The sequence below is a fragment of the Fusarium pseudograminearum genome, chromosome 3 (assembly GCF_000303195.2).
Source record: "Fusarium pseudograminearum CS3096 chromosome 3, whole genome shotgun sequence".
Taxonomy (NCBI): domain Eukaryota; kingdom Fungi; phylum Ascomycota; class Sordariomycetes; order Hypocreales; family Nectriaceae; genus Fusarium; species Fusarium pseudograminearum.
Window position 1 is genome coordinate 2,520,148 of NC_031953.1, and position 12,811 is coordinate 2,532,958.

Below are 12,811 nucleotides of genomic sequence, written 5' to 3' on the forward strand. Positions count from 1 at the left end.
CCGTGGAAGAATTGTTGAAGAGGTATATAATGATTGGTTGAAACAAAACGCCTGCGCAGTTGGTGATACAAGTACATCAGACCCCAGACCTTTTGATTGATTTTCTTTAAACGCCCTCCTAAACCCATCGTAAAAGCCCCCAATCCGCAACCCAACACCGTTTCCAGATGCAATTCGACGTGTTCGCCATCTCAACATAAGAATATATATACATGACCACATGAGTGATATAAGAGACGTTGTGCAAGCTCAGCTTTTACAAGTTGAACTGGAGCCGTTGGCGGTTACACCCTCCAAGTTGGCCTGTAATTCCCGTTCGAGTACTTTCCCAGCCCCAACTTGTTGTTTTTGTGCGCATAAGCATTTTGATTTTCTTTCATAGCCTCTGTTAGGATAAAGGGTTCGTCCATGGGCATAAGTTGTGGGTATGCCCTGTATGGTAACACGCTTTGCAATTCTTTCTTGCTCATCGGCCTTTCCTTCTTTGGCATCGCTGCTAGCCTTTCTTTCTGCAACGTGTAGACAATGTCTCGAACCTCTTTTTCGTCACTGGCTATTTGGGCTTTGAGAAATGGAATTGACTCCTGTGCTGCTTCCCGGATGCCTTCCATGATAGGCACGCGCGGAGTATACGCGATGTCATCGAGCTTGGGGGCGTGTTTGGCGTCTGGAACGATAGCGGGATCTAACCGAGCATCCTCTCCCTTCTCTAAAAGAGTATTGATATCGATGCTCTCTCCCGGAGGTATAGGGGTCTGATGACTTGGAGTTATGCACTCCATGTCTACTTCCTTGCGTAACACATGGTCGATATCCACAGCAGAAAAGTAAGCGCAGGACTGAGGAAGATCGTTGATGCCAACTTGCTGAGAGAACATGGCCCTTGTCCAGAGGTTGGCAACCTGCAGAGCAAGTGCTGTGCGGTACTTATCCTTTTCTGTAACCAAGTATCGAATTTCGTCATGAACTGTGATAGCCACTCGAGCATCGATGTTGAAGCGACGAATTAGGTAATCCATAGCAACAACGAGCAAATGAAGGTAGTCGACACCGGAAGATTGAATAGCCCAGTTAATTCGCGACGTTAGATAACCACCCTTGCTGATGTATCGTCCCATAAGCGCTTCAGTAATTCCAGCGCCCAATACCGGGGTTCTAGCCTTGTCTTGCTCAGCAAACTCCTCCAGCTTGTTGAAGACAAACGACTCGGTGCCACCTCTCCAGAAGGGCCGTTTGTAGAGCAACTTGCGGTTGGTCTTTGTGCCCTTGGTATTTGCGTAGAGCCTTGATGCCGTCTCCATGGTCTGCTTCTCGGAGAGGTTTGGATTGAATTGTCGTAATAAGGTCGCTGCGAATTTGAGACCAGCACCGTAGATTCGTCCATAATTGAAGATTTTGGCATTGTTCCTGGTAATGCCCAGGATGGATGCCGTCCGCGAATGAAGATCCGTGCCAGCAGACTTTGTGCCCTCCAACGTCATGAATCCAACAGCATTTCCACCATGAAGTTTGAATGTTGCGTCGCCAACAAGGCTGGCAATCCAAAGCTCCTCCGAGTCAACGTCCGCTCCTACAAAGCAATAACCCCTGGGTGCCTTGACCATTGCTTTCAGTTCAGAGCCAACGCGATTCTTCTTGGCATTACTGGCCGTAAGCCAGGTGTTCTCGACTGCTCTGCGAGTTATGGTACCCATTGGGATAATCTGTGGCAAAATAAAACCAGGTTTGTCCTTCTTTGGCCTGCCACGAGTAGATCCCCTCATTACGCGGAGGTCTTTGTCATAAACAACCATTTGAGACTTGATGCGATCTCTTGCACTTATCCAGTAAGAGCACGACGCATTCATTTCCAGCGCTTCCTTAGCATATGTGTACTCGGAGGACAGCATACCACTCTCGAAATAGGACAAGTACCCCTTGGCCATTGGGTTAGTACAACGCGCTGTTGGGCCATCTTTGTGAGGGAGCTTGAAGTAGGCATGAGCATGATCGTCACGCAGCTTGATTTCTTTCTCGTCGAACTTGCACTCAACCGCTAGCTTAGCTGTGTACTTGGCGGCTTCCGCTCGAGGTACGCGAAATGTCCAACCGTATTGATCGGACCAGAACAGCGGATACCCTTCCCAGGACATCTTCAACAGCAAAGGAGCAACCCGTGTTCGAACAGTGATGTTGATGGGCGAGTCGCTAGATTGGAAGAGGTCCTTATACCACTTGGGCATGCCTGGCTTCTTCTGCCTGGCTACGGGTCTGGGTGGTTCGTCCCCCTTGCCTTTGGCCATCTTGATTTCCTGCCCTGACCAGTCAAGTTGTTGCATCCAGGGATCGTTCTCGTATTCATCAGGGCTGTCCTTCATTTCCAGTGCGCTTTCGGTAAGACCGATAAGGCGTTCCTGAACCGCATCAGAGAGAGTGTGGTAGGTAGCTTCGGCATTTTTTATGTACGCATCCCACGACTTATCAACTGGAAGGATGACGGAGGAGAGGTGGCGAAGAGCTGCGAAGCTGACAGGATGTGGGCAGGTTTTCAGGAAGTTAGGAAAAACGATTTGGTAGACACGATGGGTAATCGAGACATCAGCGGCACAATATGTCAGGAGCTCATCCAACTTTTCTACTACTCCATCACGATCCAGCTCACCAAAGTCATTTCGAATTGTCTTGTCGATAGAAACATTAAGATGGAACTTGGCGACATCCCTCAGAGAGTTGACAGAGCTTCGTTCGACCCAAAGATCCGCTTCGTCGTGCACTGCTTGGTTATCTAGCACTGCCGCCAAATCATGGCTAGGAGGCTGGGTCGCGAATCGCTCCCGTAGCTCTCGATTCTTTTTATGCATCATCCAGGTAGGCCGTTGTTGAGAGCACATTCCATTAACAGCCACATGTAGCGACATGGTGTCCAGGAATGTATTCCGGGTTTGTTTTAGGCTGTACTCTTCCAAAACCCGTGCTCGGTCGAAGCCCACATTATGCCCGACAAGAATTCGATCTTTGGTAGGATCACCAAAAGGAATCAACTGCCGATCGTTTTCTGTCTCTCCCAACAGCCAAGGCGATAGCCATGCGTACCAGGCAGTCGGGCTCGATGCGCAGGCCATGACGGCGAAAGGGCTTATTTTCCACATGACCTCTGTGTCGAACGACAGCATCTCTTCTTCAGGCGCCTCAACTTTCTCGGTCGTCCCATCAGGGTTATATTTCGTCCAGCCACTCTCGTATACCCATTGCCGGGGCTTGGGGGGAGGATTGGCGATGGCAAATTGCTTCGCAAATGTGAGGAATGGCTCAGCGGCATCCATACCAAGCTTGTGAAAGTGCTCGTCAAGCGTGCGCCCTTGCAGCGGGGGAATATTAAAAGCTATAGGATCGGATTTGTCGGTGTTCTTCCCAAGCAGATCGTGGCGCCTCAAATGGTCCTTGGATAGCTCAACGAGCTCTTGGGGTGGAGGTTTTACACCATCGGGAAATATTTGTTCGAATACGTGGGAGCTGAGTTGCTGAACGCCTATTTCGTTATGTCGGGCTTCGGAGGGTACTGCAGCAAAATTAATATCTGACAACTTGTGCGAAGGAATATTGTAGTGTTACAAGCAAGGGTTTTTAATTTATTTGTTTTGGTTTTGCGAGCGACGGCAGCCAGCCATCGCACATGAGTGCGCAAAGCATGACGATGAAAACCCTGGTGTTGAGCGATGCGAGAGAAGCTGGCAGTCGAACCGCGAAACGGAGAAGCAGCAACTGGGACAAACATTATTAAATGCACCACAGTAGCATCCCGACTCCTGGTGATTACTATCGCCGACGGTCTGGACGATGCGCCGATCGAGTATTATTTCTGTTGAAGTCGTGGGTTGACGAGTGCACCTTGACAAATGCAAGGTCAGGATGATGAATTTGGCATTTGCATCCATCCATCTTTGACTAAATTAGCAAATCCCTGCTAATTTAAGTGGATGACGCTGGGAATTCTCAGCGGGTCCCTGTCTTTCTAGTCTGGAGTGGAGCCCGACGATGGAAGGGTCTAAGATGGAGGGGCAATTGAACTTGATGTAGGGCTTTTAATAAACCTCCAAAACGATTTCCATGAGCGAGGCGTAAAGAGTAATGCATCATGATATTTCAAGTCTAAAAAAGTGGGGACAATGCCGATTTTTATTTTTATTTCCAAAAGCCAAATCTAGGGATTGATGGAAGATCGGTTCAGATCTCTGTTGTATCGCGGCACTGGACTCGACAAAGCAAATGCAGCGATTGAACTCCATATATGAAGAATCGAGATGAGGTAACGCGGGGAGTTTCAAGCGCCGTGTACATCCGGATGCACATGAAGTCAAGTCTGTGATCCAATGAGTCTCATTTAGTAGTCTTCTTGAGAGATATGATTGGGCCAAATGAGACGAGGATGGACTGAGATGAAGGGGTTTCAAGCTTTCAAGCCTTGCTTTGCAGCCAAAGACGTTCCTCCCTTCCAACAAACGGCTTTCTGTAGTATCGTGTATGTACTGTCGCGGTGCAGCTGAGATTCGCCTCGACTTGTGGCCAGACAGCGTCAGTCATCATGGAATGGGTGACAACGGATGGCTGGTCATCCCCCCTCCCATTCAGACTGGGCCTTTTACTTTTAACCTAAAAAGCGGTTGGCTTTCTTCCCATGTTTACTCTTGACCATCGCAAACCAGTAGTTATTTTCGGCTGAGTCCAGCCGCCAGGATAATGCCTTCTCAACCTTACCTTACAAAGAGCTCACATCTCCTTTGACAAACGCAAGCCTTTGTGCCTCTCTGCTTTTGTTTTATCATCCATTCCGTTGATATCCACATCCTGTTCTCATCCGAGTTGGCCCAGCCCAGACCAGCGCAGCACAGTCCAGCAGCGGCCCGCCTGCCGACCTGGTAAGTCAATCAAGTCATTTGCATAGCTCAAAAACAGTTGGCTCAGTTAACTAATGCTTTGAAAGTGCCCAGCCAGGCCTTAGTAAACTTTCCGCGGCTTGCACCTTTTCTTCTCTCCCCGTGACGTCCTTCAATCGACCCAACAATGGAGCAAAGTTTCTTGTATATGGATCTCACCTTCTCTCATCTGTTGCAAGGTTAGAAAGAATCTCTATTTCTATTCCTCCTGTCGTCTTTCCTTTTTATCTAGTCCGCTTCCCTTACCCGCCTACTTGCTTCTTTTGACCTCTCCTGCCCCCTACAGTCGAACCTAGCTCCAATGTCCTTGCGCGTTTCTTTTTGGTGGTAACAGCTCCTAACGCTCGTTCGTAAACGATTGAAATAGACGACGACCCAGGCTTTGACTTTTGGGACTCGGCAGACGCATTTTACGCTCCTCCCATTGCAATCTCCATGTCCACCAGGATCATTTCGTCTCCGGATCTAGCTGGAACTGAACCCGGATCTTCACGTTCGCGTTCGCAGAGGCCAATCGGCTTGGAGGCTGATGAATTTGAAGAACAAGAGGGTGCTGGCAGTGGCACCGGCCCTGGTGGCCAACACAACCAAATTCGCCCGACGACATCATCTTTCTCGCTTCCTTTGCCACCCTTGATTCCCAACCCTCATCGCGCTCGCCGGAGCTCAAGCCCGACTACAACAACACAACGGCCGAGGCCTTCCCACTCCCCTCCTGGTCTATCTCTCCTGGGCTTTCAAACGCCGCCTCGGAGAAGGGCAACTAACTTGTCATCGGAAAACCTTGACCTGCCACCAATTAATCTTCGGGAGAGCGAAACTTCAGGGCGATACAGTCGAAGCCGCGCCATTGAGAATTTATTGCTTGCTACCAATATCGGGGATTCTGATCTTGATGATCTTGCTGATGCTGACTTCTCTTCACCCTCGACTTACCCGTCATTCACGAACACAGATCCACACCAAAGTCAAGCTCTAACTCCAGGTGTAAGCCAAACTGCAGCGCTTCAGGCTTCCATTTCCGCGCCGCATCGTGCAGCTGCCAACAGTGCCGCTACCGCCCCACGCGACCCCTCTGCCGCTCACCATTGCATCTCTAATTTCTTGGGCCTTGAGCGTAGCACGACTCAACTCTCCTCTTCCACCAACGCAGCTGGCGAATCTCAACCGACTCTTCCTATCTTTGACTCCTTCGACGAAAGCGACCTCTTCGACAGCCCCGCTAGCTCCTTCTCCGACGCTATGCCTCCTGCTCTTCGACGGAGCGCTGCTTCCCGGACCGGTTCTACGCACGCAAGCAAACGACAACGGACATCCACTGCGGCTGCAAATGGGAACACGATATCTTCGAGACAATCGCCGAGGCAGAAGAAGAGCTCGGCACCAAAGAAAGAAATGGATGTCGAAGAACTATTCGGCTCGAGCCCGCCCCCTCGCGCTTTCATCGATCTTGAGACCAACGAAGATTACGATACCGTTGATTTGACCGAAACGAACGAAATCCCTGACGAGATCAAACAGCCAGAGAAGGACGACCGCATCAAGCTTGCTGCCTTTCAGTGTGTCATCTGCATGGATGACTGTAGTAATCTGACAGTAACACATTGTGGTAAGTTCATTCACGGGTGTCTCTGTTTACCTCTTGCGCCCCACGGGAATTATCTGACACGCCCACTTCTAGGCCATCTTTATTGCGCTTCATGCTTGCATCAGTCCCTTTGCGTAGATGCCACCAAAGGAAAGTGTCCCATGTGTCGGCAAAAACTTGACACGAAGGCAAGAGGGAATTACAGCAGCAAGACCAAAGGATATTGGCCTCTTGAGTTGAAGCTTATGACTGCCACGCGCAAAGGGAAACGCAAAGCAAACACTTTATCCTGATACGCCCGACGGCATCGGATGACGTGGGAGATATTGTTTCTCCGTCAAGGCTTTCGACCAAGTTGGCTTCATGATTCGGAGTTCAAAAGCCTACTCTGATTTATCTACCTTGCCGCCTATACCAGGCTAGATATACTGGCACGCGGAACTCAGTACGAGTAACAGTGCTTTTCTCTTCTCTTTTTTCATTAGCATAACGGAAGGCGGATCATTTTGGGGCGTCAGATCGAGATACCCAGCATTTACATGGACAAGGAGAACACCGGACACATTGGTTTAACGTGCGAGCGCGGCTTTTGCGTCGTTCAGGAAATGGCGCTTTGGGAGTACACAGGGGAGGGGGATACGTATCATGCTGCAACCATGGAAAGCACATATATATGGACAAAAGCATATGTCTTACCGCTTATGATCCAAGCAGGAAGCACATGGCGCATAACTAGACTTAAGATAAATTTATGATTCGCTTTCTCTTGGACTGAATGTCGCAGACCAACAAGATTGCCTCCGTAACAGCAACACGAAATAACGCTCTTTTTATCGTGTCTACCAGTGTGACTGATTATTTATTTCACTTGCACTAACTAAACCACATACTCAATAATATCCATCCCTTCCTGTCAACGCCGTGTAGCTCTGCAACTTTATATCCCATCTTGATAGACTACAGGTAAGTACCCCCCTCTTCTTATCGTAGGTGGCCTAGTGGAAAAGCCCATGGCTCTGCTGCGTAGACTCAGGGAGGGCCTCGTTCTCAAACTTTGATTTGTTGTTAGCTGGCCGTTTTTGGGATGTGTAACAGGGGCTTGTTTACTTCAAGGAATCGTGTTGCTGCAATGATAACCATTAACCCTTCAGCCAACTCTTCAATCTTCTGGTCCAGGCCTTCATCAGCGTTGGCGCTTCCGATGCCAGCGCTGCGCTTAAGTGTATGTGTGACGAGCATGCGATGGTCGGTGAGGAATCGGCGGCCTTGAACAACGTTGTGGCTGCCACGGGAAACAAGTGCGGCGCTTACGATGCGCACAACTTGGGCGAGGAGATCGTAATGTTGCTCGAGGGCGCGCGGGTTCGTGCTGTTGATTTGCAGCTCAGGGTCTGCCCCGAAGAGGCCAGAGATCTCAAGAGCACGGAAAAGATTGGAATGAAGGATATACTTGGCCCCGGAACGAGTTTGAGCAAGTTCAAGGAGAAGAGCAAGACGTGCGTTTTGATAATTCTGCTGCTCAGAAGTGCCTAGATTAATGAGTTAGCGATATCTTTGATGAAGGAGGTCGATGCAACATACCTGACGTGAATACTTCTTGCCACTCTTGCATGATATTTCGCAGTGAGTCGACCATAATTCCGATAAAGTTGAGTCGATTGAGAGTCTCAACGACATAATCCTCACTCTCCTGGTGACCCATGCTAATTAATGAGTTGAGAAGGATGAGCGCCGCTGTCTGACACTGCGCTTCGCCGCCATATGCATCATCACAAATAACATTAAGTAACCGCTCACCATACACTTGGATGGTCTTGATGGTCTTGGGCCGGTTAGACGTGAGTGGCCCTTGGTCAGCCATGCCAGTCAAGTAGCGGTAGCAGATGCTGTAGTAGATGGACCTTAGCTCTGGCGTACCAGCCCACTTGCCAATGGCTTGCAGGCAGATCTGGAAAAGCTGGAAAAGCTTGTCGCTAATCAGATTGCCAATGGCTGAGCCTTGCTTGTCATCCGCCGACGCCGAAAGATCGAGCTTGAAGAGTAGAATCTTGGATAATTTTGCGAGCTCAAAGGCCTCATCTGGCCGCTCGGAAGCAAATGCTTCCAAACTGGGCAGAATCGATTGCAAAGCCTGTAGGAAGAAGGAAATCTGTGCCGAACCTTTGAAGTCGTTTGACTCGATCATGACCAAAAGCAGCTTGGTCCATGTCTTTAGGACCTTGAGGCTTTGTGTCGTCAGCTGCTTCTGTCGATTAGAGGAAATGAGGTACTCTATTATCATGCTCTCTTCCCGTTCGAATGCAACAAGATCCTGGGCTGCAACCAGTGTTCCCGCATCGTGAGCCTCGCCGCGCTTTAGTAGAAGAACTTCCTTGACGCGTTCCAGGTTGTAAATTTGGTTGCCGTCAGTATCATTTTCCAAGCAGGCTGTCAGGTCAAGATCTTTATAATATTGGAGAGGAGGTAATGGAATTTCCCAGACGCCTTCTGGGAGCAAGAAGTCATACAGATCAAAGATTGTAGGAATTGGGATAGGAGTATTTCCTTCCCCAATGATCTGACCATTCAAGGCTTCAAATATGCGACGTTTGACGCTCGGCATGCGATTTTGGGCTATGCTGCAAAGTTCCATCGCGATGTATTCCAGACTCATGCTTCGAAGCGACAAAAAGTCAATCAAAGCTATAGCTCCGTCTGTGACAGGGAACTGGACCAGAGCGACGTTTTCACCCTCCCAAGGCAAGTCGGGATTGATGACTGTCTCACGAAGCAAAAGGTGGAAGAGAATCTCATTTTCGCGAAGCTCCTCCACCACCACAGGGGCGGACAGGGGAGAGCTCCAAAGAATATGCAAGATACGCATTACGCGTGACTTCATGGCAATAAGCCACTGTCGCATTCCCTGGGCATCACCAGAGGGGGCTTCAAGTAGCAATCTCAGTATTGTGTGGAAAAGAGAGGTTCTTGAAGTGAAAGCACCCTTGGCTTCGACGGAGAGAGAGTCAATGCCACACTTGAAACCAAGCAGCAGATGGGCAATTGTAGGCTTGCGGGGCGTTTCTTGTAGGCATTGGTATAGGAAGTCGAGAATGTAGATTTTGGTAACATAAGCTGGGGAGTCTGCCTCACGCCCTGTCTCCAGAGGGGTTATCAATTCCGAGACAAACGATCTTGAGATTGTCTCGTGCTCGCCATTCGCCTCTAGGGCAACGATAGCCTTGTTGCGGTGCATTTGTCGACTGGACCCTGACCAGACAGCGGTGATCTTTGAAGATGATGACATCTTCTCGAGGAGCTTCAGGCACGCAAGCGTCAGTTCTGGGTGCCCGATACCACAGTAGTTACCTAAATCAACAACGAGGTTCAGTCGCGTGACCAGGCCATCCTCAAATGAAGCGAATGCAGCATTTGCCACAGGTGGTCGACGCTGATTTGATTGAAGCTTAATAATGGGCCGAACAAGCTCAAGATAGGTGGCTTGGAGATCAAGGACCTTGCTAATAACCTCGACAGCGCGCAAGATGCCAAGAATCAGAGGAGAGTCGGGCGAAGCATTTCCCACATCTGCAGGCTCTTGGTGAATAGTGTTGAAAAGAGCTGCCATAACTTTGTCGTTGAACATCCACTCCATCACTCTCGCAAAAGGATGCATTCGTACATAGGTCGCCAAGTCGGTAGTTGCAATAACACTGTCGACGTTGATATTCGTTTCATTTGCCATGATGATAAGATCCTCGTTGAAAGTGTTCAGGCAGATAAGAATGAATTCGAGGCAGCTAAGACGCAAGACCCGAGTTTGGTTGACATCTTGAAGGTCGTTGGCCTTTTGGGCAAAGACTAAGCCTATCACAAAGTCGACGTAAATCTCAATACCAGGCATTCGAGAGGAGGAGCCAAGGTTTTCTGGAAATGGTAGCCCGTCGTTAAGGGGACTGCTATCCGCAGCTGGGGATATGAGGGAAAGCAGGAGCTGGATAAAGGATTCGGGGTCTTCAAATCCATTGCTAATCTCGTCAAAAATACGCTCCATAAAGACACTAGGCGATTGTTGTGATTGACGATGAGAAGTAACTGGGTGGAGGAAATACTCTCCAGTGATCCATTGATCAAGGCAATTCCACATAAGAGCACCCTCCTGCAGCGACTTGCGTGCCATCAAAGCTCGGAGAGCCATAAAAGTACAGCCGCGTAACCGGGGTGGAATGTTGCTGCTAGCAAGCTCAAGCAATGTTTCGACAAGACTATAGTTGGGGTTTTGAAGGAGAAACTGGCGTGTTGTCTCACTTTCACTAGCCAACTTTGACATCAGACGAAGGTAACATTCAAGCATCATGGCCGACTCCGGTTCGGTTTCTGCTTGATCACTACTCATCTTCTCATTACGATAACGTATCGCCTGAGGTGGCGCCGGCTTCTGCCTGATTTTGGCAGAGAAAAAGTCCAGCTCCTTGAAAATTTGAGCCCATGTTAATGACTGTGATTTTCTCATCTTTCCAGATGAATGGTGACCCTCGTCAATTAGGAACTCATGTGCAGCAGAAGCGCACTCTTCATTCTCCGAGATAGCCTGGAGCATCTCGCAGAACGCTGTCACTAGAGGCGTCGACGCCCTGCGAGAGGCCCAGTGCATAAAACCAGCCAGGTTACTGTCGGGGTCAGACCAGAAGTTCATGGCAGCATCGGGTCGGCCCTCGTAAGCATATGCAATGATCAGCAAGAATCTTTCGAGGTCTAAATCCTGTTCATGTGTCTGACTAGACTGACGTTGTTCGTCCTCTTCCACGCGAAGTTTTCGTAGCACGTCGGGAAGGTTGGAGATGAAGCCGTCAACAAACACCTCGAGCTGTAGCATAAGACTCATCTGGAAGAAATCGGCGAAAGGGATTGCATCAGGGGCAAGAGCAGGTGATTTTCGTTGCAACCACTTGCGCATACCGGCTCTTACAGGGTCGTGCCAATCCGGCGATTTAACATCGGCCGCGATTGAGAGCAGGAAGTCGAAAGAGCCGTCCTTTAGAGACTCCAGGAACGCTTTTGATCGCTGTCGATCCTCCTCATCCAAGTCGGTGTTGGGGGGGATTGCTGCCTCAGGGGGGTCATCAACGTAGAAGCCACTGTACTCTGCAAGCCACCAAGCCCTGAAAGCGGCCTGCAACTGTGACAAGGGCCATGGAGAACTGTCCGTAGGGAAGAGCTTGCCGTGCAACTCGCGGGCCTTGATAAGATCATATCCGCCTTCGGCAGACCCGAAAACTGAGATGTATGCTCCGATAGATGGAACAAGGTGAACCAGCAAGGCATCATATCTGTCTACCTTTTGAAGGACAGATACGAAGTCGAGAAAGTCTTGGGTCGATCCTTGTCTCATCTCAATACTCCGGCACAGTATTACACCCAACAATTCGTGCTGTTGCATCAAGCTAACTCTGGAGAACTCGATGGTCTCCATCTGCTCAGAGACGCCGTTAGTTGTAGTTTGACCGAGGGTCTGAGCCGCAGCGATCTTGTCTCCTATCTTCTGAAGCCACGCCTTGATCTCCCTCATGGAAGCCATACACCTGGGCACGATTCGTTTTGTAGTGTCCGCGCCCATGCTGGGCTGGAGCAAGCGCTCGGCAACATATAGTTTGACACTTTCAAGGGCTTCCGCATCGGCAATATCGTCGTCGAGGCCTTCTATTTCGAGGAGAAGTCGCACAATATCGAGAACGTACTTTCGCTGTTGGTGAAATCGGATGATGGCGCACTCGAGGAGCGATCGGCCCAGCGTATTAGGGTCTTCTTGCGACTCCAGTAAACATCGTGTAGATTCAAGCTCGTCGAGCTCTACTTCGTCGGAAAAGGTAAGGACATCTTGTTGGAAGTTATCGTTGATCGAGTATTCGTCACCGTCGATGACAACCTTGCCTAGACTTTTGTATTAGATGGAATGAGGATGGTTGTTGCGCCAGGAGATCCCTTACCAGACTTGACAGCGTTTCTATTGTCGCTTTTCCTTGCCGGCTTATCCCAGAACTTGGCCAACTCAGTCTCGAAAACTTGGACTAGGAACTCATTTCCTAGTGTCTCTGCACCCTCGACGCGACCTTCGCGTAATGATAGAAGCCCTTGATGGAAAGCTTGGAGGGCATCTAAAGCGGTGATCTCGGCCATTTTTGCGGTTCAGGACTGTCGCATGTTGATCCTAGAGGCAATGGCTAGCGGATAATGCAAGCTGAGAATATTGCACCGTGGTGCGTGACGGATCGTAAACAATGAATCTTTTTGTCAACTGTTGTTAGCGGTCGTGGTTTTGAGATTCTTCACTCCA

The 12,811-nt window shown here is 49.5% G+C and overlaps 3 protein-coding genes across 3 annotated transcripts; 1 reads left to right on the plus strand and 2 right to left on the minus strand.

The window, feature by feature from the left end:
• Positions 1-284: 284 nt before the first annotated feature.
• FPSE_05181 (uncharacterized protein) lies at positions 285-3,754 on the minus strand (the record flags this gene model as incomplete). Its single annotated transcript, XM_009258299.1, has 2 exons — positions 285-3,538; positions 3,592-3,754. 2 exons carry the CDS (start codon positions 3,752-3,754, stop codon positions 285-287), a joined length of 3,417 nt encoding a protein of 1,138 aa, XP_009256574.1.
• A 1,286-nt stretch (positions 3,755-5,040) lies between these two features.
• On the plus strand, positions 5,041-6,639 carry FPSE_05182 (uncharacterized protein; the record flags this gene model as incomplete). Its single annotated transcript, XM_009258300.1, has 4 exons — positions 5,041-5,092; positions 5,281-6,472; positions 6,511-6,522; positions 6,627-6,639. The coding sequence occupies 4 exons, from the start codon at positions 5,041-5,043 to the stop codon at positions 6,637-6,639; spliced, it is 1,269 nt and encodes a 422-aa protein (XP_009256575.1).
• An 857-nt stretch (positions 6,640-7,496) lies between these two features.
• Positions 7,497-12,654, minus strand: FPSE_05183 (uncharacterized protein; the record flags this gene model as incomplete). Its single annotated transcript, XM_009258301.1, has 4 exons — positions 7,497-7,553; positions 7,609-8,030; positions 8,083-12,408; positions 12,465-12,654. 4 exons carry the CDS (start codon positions 12,652-12,654, stop codon positions 7,497-7,499), a joined length of 4,995 nt encoding a protein of 1,664 aa, XP_009256576.1.
• Between the last annotated feature and the right edge of the window lie 157 nt (positions 12,655-12,811).